At 39.8% G+C, this 19,627-nt stretch overlaps 1 protein-coding gene across 1 annotated transcript; it reads right to left on the reverse strand.

Moving 5' to 3' along the window:
* Positions 1 to 5,076: 5,076 nt before the first annotated feature.
* fgf17 (fibroblast growth factor 17) lies at positions 5,077 to 10,648 on the reverse strand (the record flags this gene model as incomplete). Its single annotated transcript, XM_079269759.1, has 5 exons — positions 5,077 to 5,367; positions 8,586 to 8,692; positions 10,077 to 10,254; positions 10,496 to 10,532; positions 10,617 to 10,648. 5 exons carry the CDS (start codon positions 10,646 to 10,648, stop codon positions 5,077 to 5,079), a joined length of 645 nt encoding a protein of 214 aa, XP_079125885.1.
* Between the last annotated feature and the right edge of the window lie 8,979 nt (positions 10,649 to 19,627).

Raw genomic sequence — 19,627 nt, forward strand, 5'->3', positions numbered from 1 at the left:
CAGCACTCCCGCCATTCTCCGTCCACTGCCAGAACTCCCTCCAAACTCCACTTCCGTCCCAACTGACATATTTTTTGCTTCAAGATGTTCCTGTCTGAATTGTATCTTTGACATTTCAGGATAACATGCTCCACGTCTTCAGTAACATTACAAATAGTGCACTTATCTGAGTCCATTTGTGCCATTAAATACAGCGTTGAGTTAAGTCCTGTGTGTCCGAACCTTAACCTTGATATTATGACCTCCTCTCTTCTGTACTTCCCTTTGTATGTCTTCACATTTATGGATTTCTGAATGTTATAATAATGTCTTCCTTTGTTATCGTTGTCCCACTTCTTCTGCCATAACTCCCGTCCTGCCTCTCTTATTAATGCTTTAGCTTCCCCCTTTCCAAAAGGAATATTCAATATCTCCTCTTCTTTTAGTGTTGGTGCTCTCTTTGCAATCATATCTGCTCTCTCATTGCCCTCCACCCCTACATGAGCAGGAACCAGCTAAATGGAACATTCATTCCCAGTCTTTGAAGTCTCAACATGATCAGAGATATTTCCATCACTAAATCCTCTCCAATTGTTTGTTTTGTCTTCAGGCTGTTTAAAGCTGCAGCAGAATCTGAACAGATGACCACTCTCTCAGGCCTGACCTCTTCTACCCATTGCAGTCCCAAGATTATTGCAATAATTTCAGCTGTAAAGACAGACAATCTGTCATTAATTAGTTTACATATTGTCACAGTAAATTCTGGAATGAATACCCTGATCCCACGTGTCCATTCCCGTTATCTTTAGATCCATCTGTATAAATATGCAGATAGTTATAATAATTATTATTGATGTATACTTGAGTCTGATGTCTAATGTCATACAAGTTTCTTTCCATCCATTTCTTCCTCTCTTCTATGAGTGTTAAATCCACATTGTGCACTGGTAGTATAGGAGGAACATTCCGCCTCATTACATTGGGCCCATACTCGAACCAGTTAACCCGTATTCTTTGGCTGTTGCACTGATTGTCCAACCAAACCCTTTGCCTTTACTTTGGGTGTATTCCCAGCATTCATACAGCACATTTGTTGCGGGAAGTTCCTCTGCAGATCCCTTTAACTTCACCCAATATGCCAGAGCTAGTTGTTGACGTCTTAAGCTATTATATATATATATATACCCTTATATATATATCACCTTATATATATAAATCACCTTATATATATAAATCACCTTATATATATCACCTTATATATATATATCACCTTATATATATATCACCTTATATATATAAATCACCTTATATATATATCACCTTATATATATATCACCTTATATATATAAATCACCTTATATATATCACCTTATATATATATATATCACTTTATATATATATATCACCTTATATATAAATCACCTTATATATATCACCTTATATATATCACCTTATATATATCACCTTATATATATATCAACTTATATATATATATCACCTTATATATATAAATCACCTTATATATATATCACCTTATATATATATCACCTTATATATAAATCACCTTATATATATCACCTTATATATATAAATCACCTTATATATATATATCACCTTATATATAAATCACCTTATATATATCACCTTATATATATCACCTTATATATATCACCTTATATATATATCACCTTATATATATCACCTTATATATCACCTTATATATATCACCTTATATATATATCACCTTATATATATCACCTTATATATCACCTTATATATATCACCTTATATATATATCACCTTATATATATCACCATATATATATCACCTTATATATATATATATATATATATATCACCTTATATATATATCACCTTATATATATATATATATATATATCACCTTATATATATATCACCTTATATATATATCACCTTATATATATATATATATAAGGTGATATATATATATATATATATATATCACCTTATATATAAATCACCTTATATATATCACCTTATATATATATCACCTTATATATATATCACCTTATATATATCACCTTATATATCACCTTATATATATATCACCTTATATATATATCACCTTATATATATCACCTTATATATATCACCTTATATATATATATATATCTATATATATCACCTTATATATATATCACCTTATATATATATCACCTTATATATATATATATATATATATATATATATATCACCTTATATATATATATATAAGGTGATATATATATCTATATCACCATATATATATATATCACCTTATATATCACCTTATATATATATCACCTTATATATATCACCTTATATATATCACCTTATATATATCACCTTATATATATCACCTTATATATATCTCACCTTATATATATCACCTTATATATATATATCACCTTATATATATCACCTTATATATATATATCACCTTATATATATATCACCTTATATATATCACCTTATATATATATATATCACCTTATATATATCACCTTATATATATCACCTTATATATCACCTTATATATATATCACCTTATATATATCACGTTATATATATATATATATATTACCTTATATATATCACCTTATATATATATCACCTTATATATATCACCTTATATATCACCTTATATATATCACCTTATATATATATCACCTTATATATATATCACCTTATATATATCACCTTATATATCACCTTATATATATATCACCTTATATATATATCACCTTATATATATCACCTTATATATATCACCTTATATATATATAAATCACCTTATATATATCACCTTATATATATATATATCACGTTATATATATATCACCTTATAGATATATATATATCACCTTATATATATCACCTTATATATATATATATCACCTTATATATATCACCTTATATATATCACCTTATATATGTATCACCTTATATATATAAATCACCATATATATCACCTTATATATATATATCACATTATATATATATCACCTTATATATATATCACCTTATATATATATCACCTTATATATATAAATCACCTTATATATATCACCTTATATATATATATCACATTATATATATATATATCACCTTATATATGTAAATCACCTTATATATATATATATCACCTTATATATGTAAATCACCTTATATATATATATATCACCTTATATATCACCTTATATATGTAAATCACCTTATATATATATATATCACCTTATATATCACCTTATATATATATCACCTTATATATATATATCACCTTATATATATCACCTTATATATATATATCACCTTATATATATATCACCTTATATATATATCACCTTATATATATCACCTTATATATATATATCACCTTATATATATCACCTTATATATATATAGATATATATATAGATATATATATCTATAGATATATATATCTATAGATATATATATCTATAGATATATATATCTATAGATATATATATATATCAGGATGAGATAACTTCTGCTCCTTTGGTGGAAATGATGCTAAAACATAATTTATTGTTTTCAAAGTAGAATAATTAAAACGTGTTTAATGCCACCATATGTTAGTCATATTTGATACTATGATAACATATGTACGACTTTAGAATATGTTATTATTGTATTCATTAATACTTAAAAAAATACTTTCATGGTGTTGATCATCGTATCGGCTCATAAACCTCCTGTATGTGATACACATATGTGATAAGTGCAGTTTATGAAATGAAAGTATTTCCCAGTGAGTCTGTGGAATGTAATGCTTTGTATAACTGGAGTAAAGAACAAAGTGTTGGTGTACTCCACCAACCTGATGTCCGATCATCATCACTGTAACAATAGATCTCATTACGGCCATAAACAGCATTAATTAGTCTCAGGCTGAAGTTCATTAAAAGAGCTCCATGGCTGAACTCCAGACAGCATTTAGATGTGTCATAACACTGTGTGGGTCCACTCATAGATCTATTGCTGTAATGGGATGTGTGATGGGAGCGTCAGCGTGTGGATGAACTCCACCAGCGCTGTAGATGATGACCCGCCCCCTCCTGCCCTCATTCTTCTCATTCTATCTTCTGATATTCAAGTCGGTCTTCCAGCACCACCATGAGGTTCAGTGAGTCCCACAATCCCAAATCTGCTGGTGATATTTTAACACTGAAGTAAATAAAATAGAAAATAAAAGAATAAAATCCATATTTGCCTTTTGCAACTTCCTTCAGGTCCCTTTTATAAGATTTTATGTCTTTTCAACATTGGATAAATATTCATAAAATATAAGGTGAACACTGATCTTGATAATCATGAACATATTAGAGCACTCATACTGTACAGGGGACAGACAAATGAACATCATTATGAAAACAGCTGATGACCAGAGGCTGGCTTATTACAACAATGCAAGCTGTGTATGTGTTGGACATGACATGATTTTTTAAACTGTTGCCTTTCACAAATGCACTACTGTGGACTTCTTTGACTACGCTGAACTGTTCCGTGTTATGAATCACACAATGAAGAACCGATTGACAGGTTGCACTTATGGCTGCAGACCAATCGGCTTCTAAGCAAACCTGGCAACTGCTTTTAATTCACTGCTCAGAAGGGTTGAGCATCGCTTTGTCTCCCGCTGCATTAATGTGAGATAACCACGGAGCAGTGGGAACCCTGCGTAGCACAGTGCACGATGTGAAGCTCAACGCTGAGGATGCTTCTTACTTGTGTCATCGGTGTATTGTGGTACACTGTTTGAGCCGCATGTTGAATCCGTTGAGCAGATTTTTAACCGTAACAATGGAATCGGCCCGTATCACACTCGAGTCCTGATGTCCCTTGAGCCTCTCCACCCGCCAACACAGAGACACCATTACATCTAATCCATCTTCTTTACGCTCTGTCAGTATTTACACATCATCATTTTACAGCAATATTACTTTAGATTTATGGAATTTTAACCATCTTCTGACTATCAAAAATATACAAAAATAAAATGGCATCTGTTTCTTCCTATAGCACAACTGTCATCAGTCCATTTTCTTGCTGCATGTTAGGAAGAAGTATGTGGTTTCCTGTTCCGCTTTGCTCGCCGTGTGGCCGGAAATCGGATGAACTCAAAGTGTTTGCTTTGGTCGGTGTTGGGGAAGGGGGGCGGGCCCGTGTGCAGCCTCTTGATGAAGTGGACCTCCCTCTGGTTCTCCCTCGTCCTGGAGGCTTTGATGGGCCTCCCTTTCCTGGTGAAAGCCACATACCAGCCCTCATACTTGGCATTCTGGAAGGCGGTGTAATTGTTCTCCAGTACGATCTCTGTGAAGATACAATCCCTGCTCCGGCCGTTGGGCTGCATGAGAAGACAGAAAAGGTTTCTGTTATTAAAACCTGAGAGGCTGCATAACACACTGATAGAAGCATTCATACAGTTTCTACATCATAAACCATCTGGAAGTGAGACTGAACCTTTAGAAAAAGGAAATGACGCATCCTTTCTGTTACAAATGACAAGTGGAAGTTGAAGGCAATAAACACGGGTTTATGGAGGAAGTTCTCATGAAATATCCAAAAGATTCTTTATCACCAACAACACCATCAATATGTACAATATCCATTGAACCAGAGAATAATGCAAATCATTCAAACGTATTCTTGTTCTGCCCATCACCAAAAACTAATTCATTCATTAAAATCACTACCGGGAATATTACACTGGAACCATAATGTATTATTCTATGTGTATCACCCCCCCCCCCCCCCCACCCCCTCCATTTAACACACGGATTCTACAAACCGATTTGTTGTTGATATAATAAATGGATTAAACACAAAGTATCATAATTAACAATTTATATATATACATAAAATGTAGTAATAATTATGAACTAATTATGATCTAATATATACAAATGTAAGTTTGTGATAACTCCTGCATACGGTGCTACAGTCTAAAGGTCTGGGCTCTGTGCAGGCACAGGTCTCAGGTCCGCAGACGCGGAGCAGACGCAGATGCGGAGCAGACGCGGAGCAGACGCGGACAGCCGCAGATGCAGAGCAGATGCAGAGCAGACCCAGACATGGAGCAGACGCGGAGCAGACGCAGAGCAGACCCAGACATGGAGCAGACGCGGAGCAGACGCAGAGCAGACCCAGACATGGAGCAGACGCGGAGCAGACGCAGAGCAGACCCAGACATGGAGCAGACGCGGAGCAGACGCAGAGCAGACCCAGACATGGAGCAGACGCGGAGCAGACGCAGAGCAGACCCAGACATGGAGCAGACGTGGAGCAGACGCAGAGCAGACGCGGAGCAGATGCGGAGCAGACGCGGAGCAGACACGGAGCAGACGCAGAGCAGAAGTGGAGCAGACGCAGATGCAGAGCAGAACCAGATGTGGAGCAGACGCAGAGCAGACGCAGAGCAGACGGATCTTTAGTCAGCTATGTGGAAGGTTCTGTTAGCTGTTAGCCAAACAAGTGTTGAAATGTTTTTTGAGAAAGTGTGAGTCACGCAACCACCAGAGGTCCTTGAGCATGCAGCCGAACTGGACGCCAAAAATATGATGCAGTTTGCTGCAGCAGAAAATTAAGATTTGCCGTGGACAGACACAGAGGTGCTCACTCACTTCACACACTTGCATGATTCAGCTGGCTGAGATAATAATGAAAGGTTTGAATATATTAGTGCAGGTAGAGCACCAACTACGAGGATCCTACTGACCCAGAGCAGCGTCTGACAGGTAGAGGACATTCTACCTAGAAGACCACAGCAGTGTCTGACAGGCACAGGACTGACTACTAGGATCCTTTTGACCCAGTGCAGCGTCTTACAGGTACAATACCAACTACAGTGATCCAATTGACCCAGAATAGCGTCTGACTGGCAGAGAGCCAACTACCAGGATCCTACTGACCCAGAGCAATGTCTGAAAGGCAGAGGACTTTTTGTAAGATATCATATGAATCGTATGAGGATACATTGAATGACAAGTAGCTCATGGTGGCTAATGTTAGCTCATGTTAGCAAACTTTAGATAGATATTGCAGTGTAACGGACCTTTGAAGTTATTGTTCTTTATATGTGTCTGGACATTTTTATTGCAACGCAAACTAAAGAAATGTCTGTTTCTTGAGTTAAATTCTGTTTCAGGAATAGTTTGACATATTTGAAGTCGCTTGTTTGCTTTGTTGAAGAGCCGATAACACTATTGTTTTGGTCCATGGAATATGAAGCTACAGCTAGCAAGCAGTCGGGTGACTTGGTAGCCTGGCTCTGTCCAAAGGTAACATCTGTCGACGAGCATCTCTAAAACTCACTCGCTAACACATTCTATCTCAAGTTTTACATTATTTTCATGTAGCTGACATTGTTTTTCCAAAGCGACTTACAAATTCTTACAAATATGCTGAGCTGCTTCAAGTGCTGCATTTAGAATCATTCATTTAACATAAACAGTTTGGCTTATAATCTTCCCATAAAACCATGAGATGTGCTGTTTTTTAACACAATTTGTTCGATGAATATTGTTACATTCTAACAGAACCAGGCTAGTTGTTTCCCCCCATTAAAAATGATTTATGCTATGCTAACCACCTGCTGGTGGTAGCTTGTTATTTACCCTGCACACATCATAGTATCTATCGATCTTCTCATCTAGCTCCTAGCAAAACGCAAATAAGGCCCAAAAAATACATGCATAAATGAATCGTATCATCATAAACATATCACAGAGATGTAAAAAGGCTCATCTCTCTCCTTGAAGTCTTCCGTGTACTGTAGATGATATCTGGTATGTGATTGACAGGTCAAACCTGAAGCTAAAGGAAACTATCACAGACAATGTCACAGCTACAAAGTTCAGCATTGTGAAGTTGTCAACTTTGAACTTTAATGGCTCGTCAGTTCTTGTAAAAAAAAATGTTTTTCTAAAAAGGAGTAATGTCGTATGAACTTATGTACTGTCTCTCAGGTTCTCCGAGTCAAGAGCTGTTGGGCAGTGTGTACTTGTTCTGTTTTAACAGACATTACAGCAGCCAGTGTCTACACCTCTGAACCATGATGTCACATCATGTCAGCCAGATGTGTGAATCCATCTTTTCCATTTCCATGAAGGACGTGGAGAGTCGACTTTAAGACCAAACAAGACTGATGGACTTCCATTCGGCCCTCTGACAATTCCTTTTCCCAGCACACCATGACAGGGTGACTGACAGGTTATGAGACTGTGACAGTGGATTGGAGCTTATAGGAGCTACATTGTGGGGTTGTGTGTGGATCTGATATGCTCAAATATGGATTCAGGTTTTAGATTTTTACACCCTCAAAGTACATTTTATCTGTTGGGCAAATAGTGCAATTCTAAATGAAATGCTACCTTGTGAATTACATTTTTGCCATAATATGCAAAGATGACTTGATATAAATCCTGCTTGCAACTAGAATTTGACTGCATAATAGTTTCATACTATAAGTTACTGAGCACTAATTCCATGGCATCTAAAATCAATACAAGGTTTCTGGCCAATAGTCATCTCGTTTTATAAATGAAAGGAAAATATATATCGTACCTTTCCAACAAGTTTCCCCTTCCGGTTCATGCAGAGGTAGCGCCCACTTTCTGCACCTCTGATTCTCACTCGACTGCCAAAGGTGTCCGTCTCAACAAAGAGACGAGCTGCCAGAAAACAGAGGAGGAAGTCAAGGAGGGGAAAACAGCGTGAAGCAAAGAACACAAGAACACAGTGACATCACCAACCGCTGACTCATCTCTTTGTCTTCGTTTTGAATTATGTTTTTGTGTTTTCAAGGCTTCGCTGTAACATCCCATACAAAACATACAGCCCCTTGATATGAACAAATATCCTTCTGACTCGGCATTACCTGAGATATAGACAATGCAGTCGGTGTTACATGCATGTCAGCTGGTTATTATATCGCTCGAAGAATTTGCTTTTACTTTGGAATCATAATTTAGTGAATGAATTGTCTGTTTTCAGTGGATGATGTCTCTGTTGAGCTGAAACTGACCAGAAGCTGTTGAGTCAATAAGAGCTCAGGTTGCCTCTTACAAATGATTGAACAAATGTTATCACGGAACAGTAAAGAGCAGAATATACATTCTCAATTGAATTTGTCCTGTAGTTAATTATGGCTATTGGGCGTTGCAGCAGCCTTGTGTATTGGGGCTGTAGAGACAAAGGACTTGTCCTAATCAGCCGCTTATTCGCCAGACGAGGACTTCATGGATACAGCAGGGAGGCTGGATTAACATAGAAGCCTGAACACAGCTCACAGAGGGAGGGGCCAGCAGGCCGGAGAAACTGCTGCTTGTGCCTGAGGACATGGTTCCCAGCAGGGGCTCTGAGGCTCTCCTGTCAGGGGCCATATACTGTCTTCCATCCTCCAAAGAATCTCTTAAATATTTTGCCATTTACAGCAGGACAATCTCTGTTCCCCCAGATATAGTGTTTGTGTGAAAAGCACATCAACATAAACAGCAAAGAATGAGAACAGGTTTGACATGCTGCCAGTGAGATGTGTCCATAGTGCTGACTGCCAGGTTAGAAAACGAAATGTTTGAACCTCTACCGTTACCCACACGTCACAGAGCTAACGCATTCTCTGAAAAATGATGAGCAGCTATATCGGTCAGTCGGCCAACTATCAGGATGAAATAACAGTACGTCCACTGTCATTTATATTGGTGCTTGTTGGTTTTACTGGACAATATGTTGTATTTTCATGAACATAATGAGTTATGTGATTGTGAGATTGTGTTGTGTCGTTTCCAGCTCACTGGGTTTTGATCAGTTGCAACTTGAGAAACAGGTTAAACTATAACATCTGTTGTTTTGAGGTGTTTTGAGCCCTCTGGGTTTTTCAAAGATCATTTTTCACAAAGTAGGACACTTGGCAGTGTGACTGCAGTTGACTGAGGCACAATCTGGGGTCATAGTCCCAAATAGAAATACAATAAGGAAACCCCTCTCTGGATGTACAACTCCATAGAAGAAGATGCGTGCTCCAAGGTTAACAGCGGGTCTCGGGTCAGCACTTACCGAACATATTTCCATCCTCAGCTGTGGCGGTGACCCTTCTGCCCTGAATCTGGACGTGTTTCCCGCTGGTGCGGCTGTAGAGCTGGTAAACCCTGACCTGCCTGCGGCTGAGCTGGTCCGTCACTGCGCCCTGCGTCCTCACATACTGGTTAAAATTAGGAGACGGGTGATTCTCCCCCTTTTTTATGTAAAGGGAAAAATGAAATACATAATGTTTGTCTTTCTAATCTGATAATCTGGGATAATGAAAAGTAGAGCCGATTTTATAACCACCTAACTAGGCTGGATAAATCCAATGTTCTCCACAATTAGATTTGAGTGATATCCATAATATTCAGAATTTAGTTATTACTTTTGTTGTTAACTTTTTTCTACTTCGTCGAGCATTTCTAACATTGGAAAGTCTGAAGTGCTCTTACCTGAGCATGGCACCACAGCACGAACAAATGAAATGATCTGCAGAATAATAAAGAGTTGTTATTGTGAAGAAGTCATTATGTGGCAGTCACACAAACACAGCTCGATATTCCGTCGTCTTACATGTAAATACAGCGCTGGTTTATTCCATACATTCTCCTTTTTATTTCATCCGATGAAGAAACGGGTTCTCGAGGCACATAAATCCCAGCAGGATGCGGTGAATAAATCCAACGGAGCCACAGTGTTGCACACGCACTCCTGACCTGTCCATCCACACCAACAGAGGAACAACCACCTCGGACTTATTTCACCTCACATCTAACAAAAAGCTGCTCCGGCGGTGTGAGTGGTGAAGAGCTTTCCAGAAGATCCGCGCAACGCACTCCGAGCAGATCCATCCATCACACGGAGCGTCGGTGACAGAGCGGTGCTCGGCTCGGCGCAGGGCTGCTTAGGCTTCTTCTAGCTTTTGAAAAGCCCTCTGTCTGTCTCAGCGGGATCAGGCTGCTCACTGGTTAAATGTGGAAGGCAAAGTCCCTCCCTGAACTCTTTCTGGTGTGGGTGGACCCTGTGAGGATCTACTGTAACGGGGAGACGCAGATGTGCAGAACAGGGTATCTGAACATCTGTAGTCAACAAAAGTAAAAGGAAAGAAAGAATTCCAAATATCCAAATCATAAAGTTACAAAAAAACCAAACCGAGACTGAAAGAGTTTGATCTCAACTTTCCTTTGTCTGCCCTGCTTTCATGTAGAGCGTTACCAGAGCATTGTATTTAAAAGTGAGTAGCCTAATGGCACCTTATGGGTGTGGCAATTACGTGTTAAAGAGCCCCCCCCCCCCCCCCCCCACACACACACACACACACACACACCACCACACTTTCCTTTTATCTTATGTTAACTGGTCACACTTTCAGCTCATGTTAAAGGAGGCAACAACAAATCATGTCGACAAAAAGGCCTGTTTCATCTCTACATAATACACAAGCAGCATCAGAGATGAGCAGCATCCTGTCCTTCCTTCTATTCACAGAGAAGAGAGGAGAGGAGGAGAGGAACAAAAGACAAGCAAAGAGAAAAGAGAAGCAATAGAAGTAGAGAGGAGTAACACAACTCTGTCTACGTTGTGGGAGCTTGTGAGTCCAGATGAGACTTGGTTTGTGTCCATGAACAGCAGTGTAACCTGAAGCTTCACGTGGTCCTTATCGTCCCCTTCTCGCCTTCTCTTGACCCGCCGCTGCTGTCCGGGCAATAAAGTGGTGAATCGGCAGCATCTCTGACATGTTGATTTGCTGTAGACTGGCTCACAGGAGGCAGCAGCTATGAGTCCACTTGTTGATGTCACTTACTGTAAGATACAGTCATCTCATCATCAAGAGGTTCTCCTCTTGTTCTGCACTGAGGGATCCAGGTACGGCTCGAGAGCATGACGGTGCATAAACCACATGTCACTATATGATGCAGCAGACAGGCTTCACATCTGCTGGATAACATGAGATACCTGCTGACCAAAGAGAAGGTGACGGGCACGGTCATATCTGATTCAGTGTCATCTGTCTGTATATAGTTAATGTCACAACTTAATGCTCTTCTAATGTGTCTTTATGTTCAGTTAAGAAATAATGAAAACGGAGAAATTAAAAGAAAATATAGCATTGATGAAATTCAAAGATATCATTTCCAAATTGTCAAATTTGGCTATTTTGTCAACCTGTCAAGAGCACATTATTGGTATATTTTTGTGCCAACAGGAAATGAGGAAAGCTGTGCAATAATGTATGACATACAGAGTTGCAGCTTCAGAAGACCACCAACAACAGCAGACATTTAACATGTCGAAGACAACAAAGACACGGTCTGAATGAAGTGTCACAGTTACTCATCATCACAGTCAACCAGGATCACAATGGGTCCTGGAACAGGCTCACCCAAAAGGAGTGCACTTATGACTGATGTTATTAATTACACCTGTACTTTTCCGGCTCTGAAATGTAATATTAGAACATCATAATTAGCTTCACGTCCTCAGTTTATGAAAGTGTTTTAGTCTGCTCGTTGGTTCTTTTAACCTAAAGCTTCTTAGTACTTGGGACTGCAGTTTTTGAGAGTGAATTATGGTAATTATGAAATGACTAAAATTACAATACAATAACATATATCAACTGGAAACAAACTTCCATGGCTTCTGCCATTTCTAAAAACGTCATGTCACAACTCAGACTTGGAGCTTTCTGAAAATGCTAAAGCCCAAGAATACCACAGAAAGGGGGCATTAATATGCAAAAACGGCCCCATTGAAGGCATCATGGTCGTTGTGTTTAGCAGCAGCAGTGCCAGACTTCATGCTATCACCTAGATCCTTTGTTGCGACCAGCCTTTTCATTGGGCTGCAGGCCAACATGTTGGAAAGCTGTAAAGGTGGATAGTCTTCCCTCTGGATGACATGTTACCATCAATTTGTTCTGGATTTCAACAAGTGGGACACTTGGCTGTGCTTTTTCAGCTAATAACCAGCGATGTGACATGTAATTAGCATGGTGACAACATTCTAACAGAATTAAGCAGGATTCATAGTCTTGCTTGGACAGGCCTATAGCCGAGCTCTTGATTCCTATCTGAAGTGTTGTATTTGATCAGGCCATTTCCTGCTTTGTATTCAGACTTGGCTGACGTTACTTTTGATGGTGACGTTAGGCCTACAGCGTTACCCACTGAGAAAAAGCTTGTAACAGCACTTTTGCGTGACCAAAAATGAAAACCTCTTTGCGATTCCCTATGCATTTTGGTAATATTGCTCGGAGGGTGCGTAGCCTACTGTACATCTACTTTCTTGACCCTACCGTCTTTGCCTCGTCTACGGCATCTGTAGGGCCCTATGATTTCTGTGAGGCGGAACACACAGACGGAAACCAAGAATTTAATGCTAAAAATCACTTTCTTTGATAACAAATATTGCATTCAATTCCTTGAAATTCATCAAATTCTGAATATTTTCTTGTAAATTGTTGAAATTGAATTCATCCGCCACATGATTAGACACTGGTGACAAAAAATTCCGACAACACACATCATCTGTATTTCTGCAGACAGAAATGACGGTCGCAATATCCCCTTCACAGTTCTGTATTATATCAAGGTATAAATGTTTGTTCCTGTCACCTTGTGCGTCAGAGGGATGGGGCGGGACTTACAGGAACACTTTCTCTGCACAAGAGAGCTCGACACGACCACTGCAGAGGACATCTTCAGCTCAGCTTCAAACTGCTCCGTCTTTACAAGTTGAAAATGTTCCTCGATTTGGGTCGCGGGGGTGATGGTGGCCAGACCAGTTGGGAACTACTGGTCTAGAGGACCCGGGGATCAACATTTCTGTTTCAACATTTCTATAATATTCCAACACCAGTATGACATGTACATAATCTGATATGCATATTATGATAGATAGATTTGACCCAATTAACTGATGAAGCTGCTGACATTAGCTGATACACAGTGAACATAGCTGTATGTTGAGCAAAGAAAATGTGAGTGCTGTCATCGCTCCTAACGAGACGAGCTGCGGCACAGTGTCGTAGTCTGCTAGATGTAGAAACATAGCAAGATGACATCTTCAGGAGCTAAGAAGTATATGTTGTGATTTGAGGGTGGTTGGCTGTTTAGGCAATGCAATATAAAAAGCAGAAAAAGACGAGATAGGGCCTCGAGAAATGGTGCATATCTAGCCCCCCTACTGCCAACTTCAAGTATATAAACACACTGTGATCAGACACCTGTTAATACATACTGTTCCTCTACTGTGAGCAAACAAATCAAATGCTAACAAGACATCCCTGTTGGTAATCGTTGTCCAGCATTAGAATATGGCTATATTTGATCTAAACCCGACATGTAGCACCGAGACAAGTGCAGGTGGAGAAGCCACCAACAGCGCAGGCCAAACATGCCTTTGCTTACTGTGGGTTTTCTCTGAATGCTCCCGTTTTTTGACCACATTCCAAAGAGTCTTTAAAAGTATTTTAAATTCTAAATAGCCCATTTATTGTTTTGCTTCCATCCATTTTCAGATATATATGTAATCCCTCCAGTGTATTCTCAGTCTTCCTCCTTCATGTGATCTCATCATCAAGGCACTCAGGGAGCTTCCTGGTCAGATGCTTCTGCACTGCCGGATATGACGCCAGCTCATACCAGCCACTTGTATCCATGATCGTGATGTCTGCAAAAGGTGTGTGGAAAAATATCAATGCACTTGAGTATTGCGATATTATGTTTTGTGATGCTGTATTGATTCTCAAAAACACTGCACTGATTTTTAATTGAAAGTTAACATGCAAAGGTTGGTGGCAGACAGACTCAGATGCACTAATGATGTTGGACGTTACAGCGACGGTGATGAATGGAAATGCAGATCTTACTATTGTTATGCAAAAAGGTCTTTACTCAGATTTATAAGGCGTGAGGCAAATACACCTACGATTCCTATAATTCCTTAGTTTACATTTACTGTAAGAAGTAACATTTGTACAAACATGCACAATTGACTTCTCTTCATACCGACGATCATCTTGGGGGCCATCCCAAGTTGTGATGGAAACAAATAGTTCAGTAATTCCAAACTAATCATCACAATAAATAACTGTTTATGAAATTGAATTAATTAAATACATGCTAGTTGTGTCAATAAATGCAGGAAAAAGCACGCTACTGACTTTTGAGCAATTGCCAAATTTCAAAGACTTCAAACCAGTGAAATGCATAGAGCGAGGGCCTTCCTCGGGCTGCTTCAGCTCCAGTGACAAGTGAAAGGAGAACTGGTGGTCTCCAAACAGCTCTGACCACATCGTAAAATCTCCGCCATAAAGAGCAACTGGCCACTCTTTCTGACCCTGCAAAAATAGAGGCAAGGGTTCAGAAAGTGGGTGGTCCCCTTTATGAATGATCAAAAGAACAGAAAAGCAGAAAAAAAGATCGAAGGCTTCCCTTGGACGAGCAGCCTGCTCTTCATCAGCAGCGGCGCGGCTCTTCTTGGCCTTCATGCCACCCGAACCCGAAATCAGGTCAGTCTTCAGAGCTCTGTTGACTGATTCAGCAGCCTGGGAATGTTACGCTCAGTGTGAACACAACGGTCATCTTTGAATGTACTCGGGTACTTCTTTTATGTAGATGAACACTCAACTTACACACTGAGAGGTGAACATGGACAACTCTGTCTACAAAGGCTGCTGACCCTTAGGTATCGGCCGGCCATTTGCAAGCTGACCATTTGAGCTTGCCAAATTTGACACAGCTGACGCAGGCAATAAATTTGAACTGGTTTCCCCACCCCCTTTATCCATAATGAGTGCTGCCCTGAAAGGCCTTTGAACAGACACACGAACACACTCATGCACACATACCAGCAATGATGTGATCATCATGGGATAGAGTTGAATTATATGATGAAAGACACGAGAAATCTCCAAAATCATAAATCTGCAGAAGAGTGAAAATGCGTAGTGATGTCTAAAAGTTCACATTGCCGGTCAGAACGATGTGTAGAACTGACGAGCATATGTAAGAGCTGTTGGGTGACAGACAGTCTCTGAGCGCTGCGACGTCCAACAGGTGAAACCCAAGTTGCTGATCCGTGATTAACGCTCGCCAGTTGCAGACAGGCTCTGATGGCTTCATCTACAGGCCGAGAAGCCGAGAACACGTCAGACTTCAAAACTAATAAAGCGACTCACATAACTGCCCTTCTCAGAGCCGCAAGCAGCGAGAGGGAGAGGGAGAGGGAGGGGTGGTAATGAAAATAGCCGGACGTACAGATAGGCCGACGCTACAGGGCCAGAGTCAGACAGGGCCTAGCATCTGTGTTATTGTTCAGGAGCAAAATGTCACTGAGCAATGAACATACTCAAGGCACATATCTACCAGGGTTAGATGCAAGGTCACGCAAAGCCAGATCACTCTGAAGACAGATGCTATTGTAAATGGTGGAGACACACATGCTACTGCTTTGAAGGCGTAACCGAAGCTTTTGAAAAATTCACTGTTGGCTTTTAATCAATTGTACTGGTATGTGCACATGTGCCCTCTCTCAGTTTGCAGAATAAAGGAGCTGTAATTATCACCGAGAGCATTAATATATCAGTAAACAACGCTCCTCTATGCAAAGACGTAGAGGAGCAACGTCTACCTGAGCAGAGGATGAAGTCTCTCTCCCTGTGTGTCTTGATATTACAGCTTCTCCTGTCTTTGTTCACATAGGCCGCATGCCTTTAGTGCCGTTAGCGTGCCCCCCTGGTTAGCTTACGGCTGCCGCTCTGCATTCTCATATGACGGTAACAGCTGATAACGTCGTCCTGATCGTCAGCTTTGTCGGGGAAGCGTAGCACCCGCCCTCCAGTTCCCCCTCAGGTAAAGAGCTCTGTGTAGTTAGCACCGTTAGCACCGTTAGCACTTCTTAGCACCGTTAGCTGTGAGGCGCTGCCTGCATTGCCATGTTGAGAGCCGTTGAGTAGCAATTGAAATGCTCCCAATGTCGGATCTTGCACCTTTATAGGTCAATTGTGGTTTCGTCAACCTGGTGAACATTGGTGAGATTTCATCATTAACATACTCCAAGTCCCTAAATGGTCACATACGACTACCTGTTCCACTCTGTGTGGGGTTTATTCACAAAAATGGTGCCAAAGACTAAAAAGAAGAATGTATCTGATCCAATGGATCAGATACATGTGTCATGATACATGTTGAGGAGCTGACTCTGCACTGTCTTGAAGGAGCTTTCATTTGGTTAAACAGCATTTCTACAATAAAATCAAAGTTCATTTTGAACAAATTACATGATGTTATAACTTGGGAATGCAATATTGTAAAAGTGTATCTTTGAATGGCTTTCTGTGTAATTAAATTGTTAATATGTTCTCATGTTATAGAGCACCAATGTAATATGAATAATATAAAGCAATAAGATATCAGAGTAACCGTATACATGTCAAATATCTCAACATGTTTTTACTCTGTTGAACAAAAAGCACTCCTGGAATCTGTGGCCAGCAAAAAAGCATGCAAACGATTTGACCTCTGAACACCAGCATTGGGAAACTGGCCATTTATTAGAAATTAGTTATGGATGGAAAAACATGTGACCTCCTGCTCCCAAAGGACACATCAGGCCATTATACTTGACTGGTTTGGGATTTCAAGGACTCATTGATGGCCATTTTCAAGATATATTCTGTCATCAGTTGACGGCAGGACTACAGGCATGTGTTGCTGATGTCACTGGGCCCTGCAGTCAAAAACGGCAAAGGAATTCTTCAGAGAAATCTTTTCAAATCAGAAAAAGTTACAATAAAACTCCAGCTTTAGTTTAGGAATAAAGACCACGGTAATGACAATCCCATAGAGTTAGACATAGAAGGGCACCAAACAGACATTTTAACAGTTGTGAAAGATCAGAAATGTGCAGATCATTTATCAACCTCGTGTGCTTTACCTCACCCTCCGGCTGACATTCATTAGTTGGTTGAAGTTACCAACAGCAGATTTACAATCTCTTTTTGACTATCACGGTGGTGAAAACTTTTTCTCACTGAATATTATGCTCGTCATTGTGGAAATCTCACTAATAGTAAAATTGCAAAAATAATACAGAAATAATCTGATCAAAATGTGTAACATTCAATTTATGTCCCGGTCATTGCATATCGCCCCTAAGCTAAGCTCCGCCCCCCACCGCTGTCTGAGCTACGTTACCATAGAGCCACAATGTCACTAACTGCACTTCATGAGTAAATATTATCTAACTTCTGGAAAACTAAAAATTGATTTCAGAGAGAAGAAAGCAGAAGGATATGCCCAGGATGAAAACGGCTTAAAAAGATGAAGTGTAAAAGTGAACCACCTGCTAGCGTAGCATAGAAGTGCTAACGCTAGCATATGATGTGCTAACCTACTCTGCTGATGTTAGTGCCACAAGTTTTTAGGTAGAAACGTAACGTTTTGGAAATGTATATCTTTCCGTGTAACGAGTATCACTGTCACACGTTTAACCAGGATGAGCTCCAGATCCACTGAAGCAGCCTGAACATGAAGAACATCTGAAACCACTGATGAGTCTGGAGCAGAGCGGGCTGATGCTATGCTGTGATTGGACGGTGGGATTTAGTGAAGGGTCAACACAACAAACATATACATTATGTAATCTGCATTGAGCGTGGATGATACTGACTGCACCATATCGCATTATAAATCATCAGTGGCTAATGTCAGCCTCATGCTTCTGTTGTTTAACCGTAAAAGAGCCTTCAACAGGTTGTAAACAATGATGATGTTCGTAACTCTGCTCACGCAGTTTGGCAACAGAAGTAGAGCGGAGTGCAACAGCTTGTCAAGCTGAGATTAGCCAGCAACAAATGCAACAAATGCAACATAGACAAGTTGTTAGCCGTTAGTGAGTGGACAGAATACGTTTCCCAGTATTCACACATGTATTTGGTTGATTTACTACAAGAGACCACGGACACATTTGGGTTAAAGTCAACAGTTAACATGGCCACTGGTTCACCTGAAACACCTGTTGCTCTGAACGGTCATGATCCTGTCAGCATTCTGTAGAACTGGAGTCGAGTCTGACAACCAAACATGCAACATTGAGACACTTTATACAGTATAATGCTTACGATTGCCTTCATGGAGATCTCTCTCTGCACGTGTGTAACTCAGTGTTACATCCACAAAAGCACGTATTTGTATTTTATTCATGTGGAATTCAATTTTCGCCATGTTTGGTTGCTTTGTGCTGTTACAGAGCTGCAATACAACAATAATCATTGTCATCATCTTTTAATGTGTAGATTATTCTGTCGTGTCATTGCTTGGGTCAAATATGACGCATGTTTCTTCGTCCGACCACAGATACTTTATTTACTTTCACTTAACAGCACATTCTCACAATTTAGAGGCTTGAAATAGCAAAAGAATCAAAACAGTTGGTCTTCTGTATCCCCCCCCCCCCCCAGCATGGCTGCCCCGGCTGGCGTGGCGAGAGCTGGGCCCACGGCGGTGAGCGCCGGGCCCCCGGTGGCGAGCGCTGGGCCTCAGTCCCAGCTGGTGTGCTGTGGGGCTGCAGCAGCTGTCTGC

This window comes from Melanostigma gelatinosum, assembly GCF_949748355.1.
Source record: "Melanostigma gelatinosum genome assembly, chromosome: 6".
NCBI classification, from domain to species: domain Eukaryota; kingdom Metazoa; phylum Chordata; class Actinopteri; order Perciformes; family Zoarcidae; genus Melanostigma; species Melanostigma gelatinosum.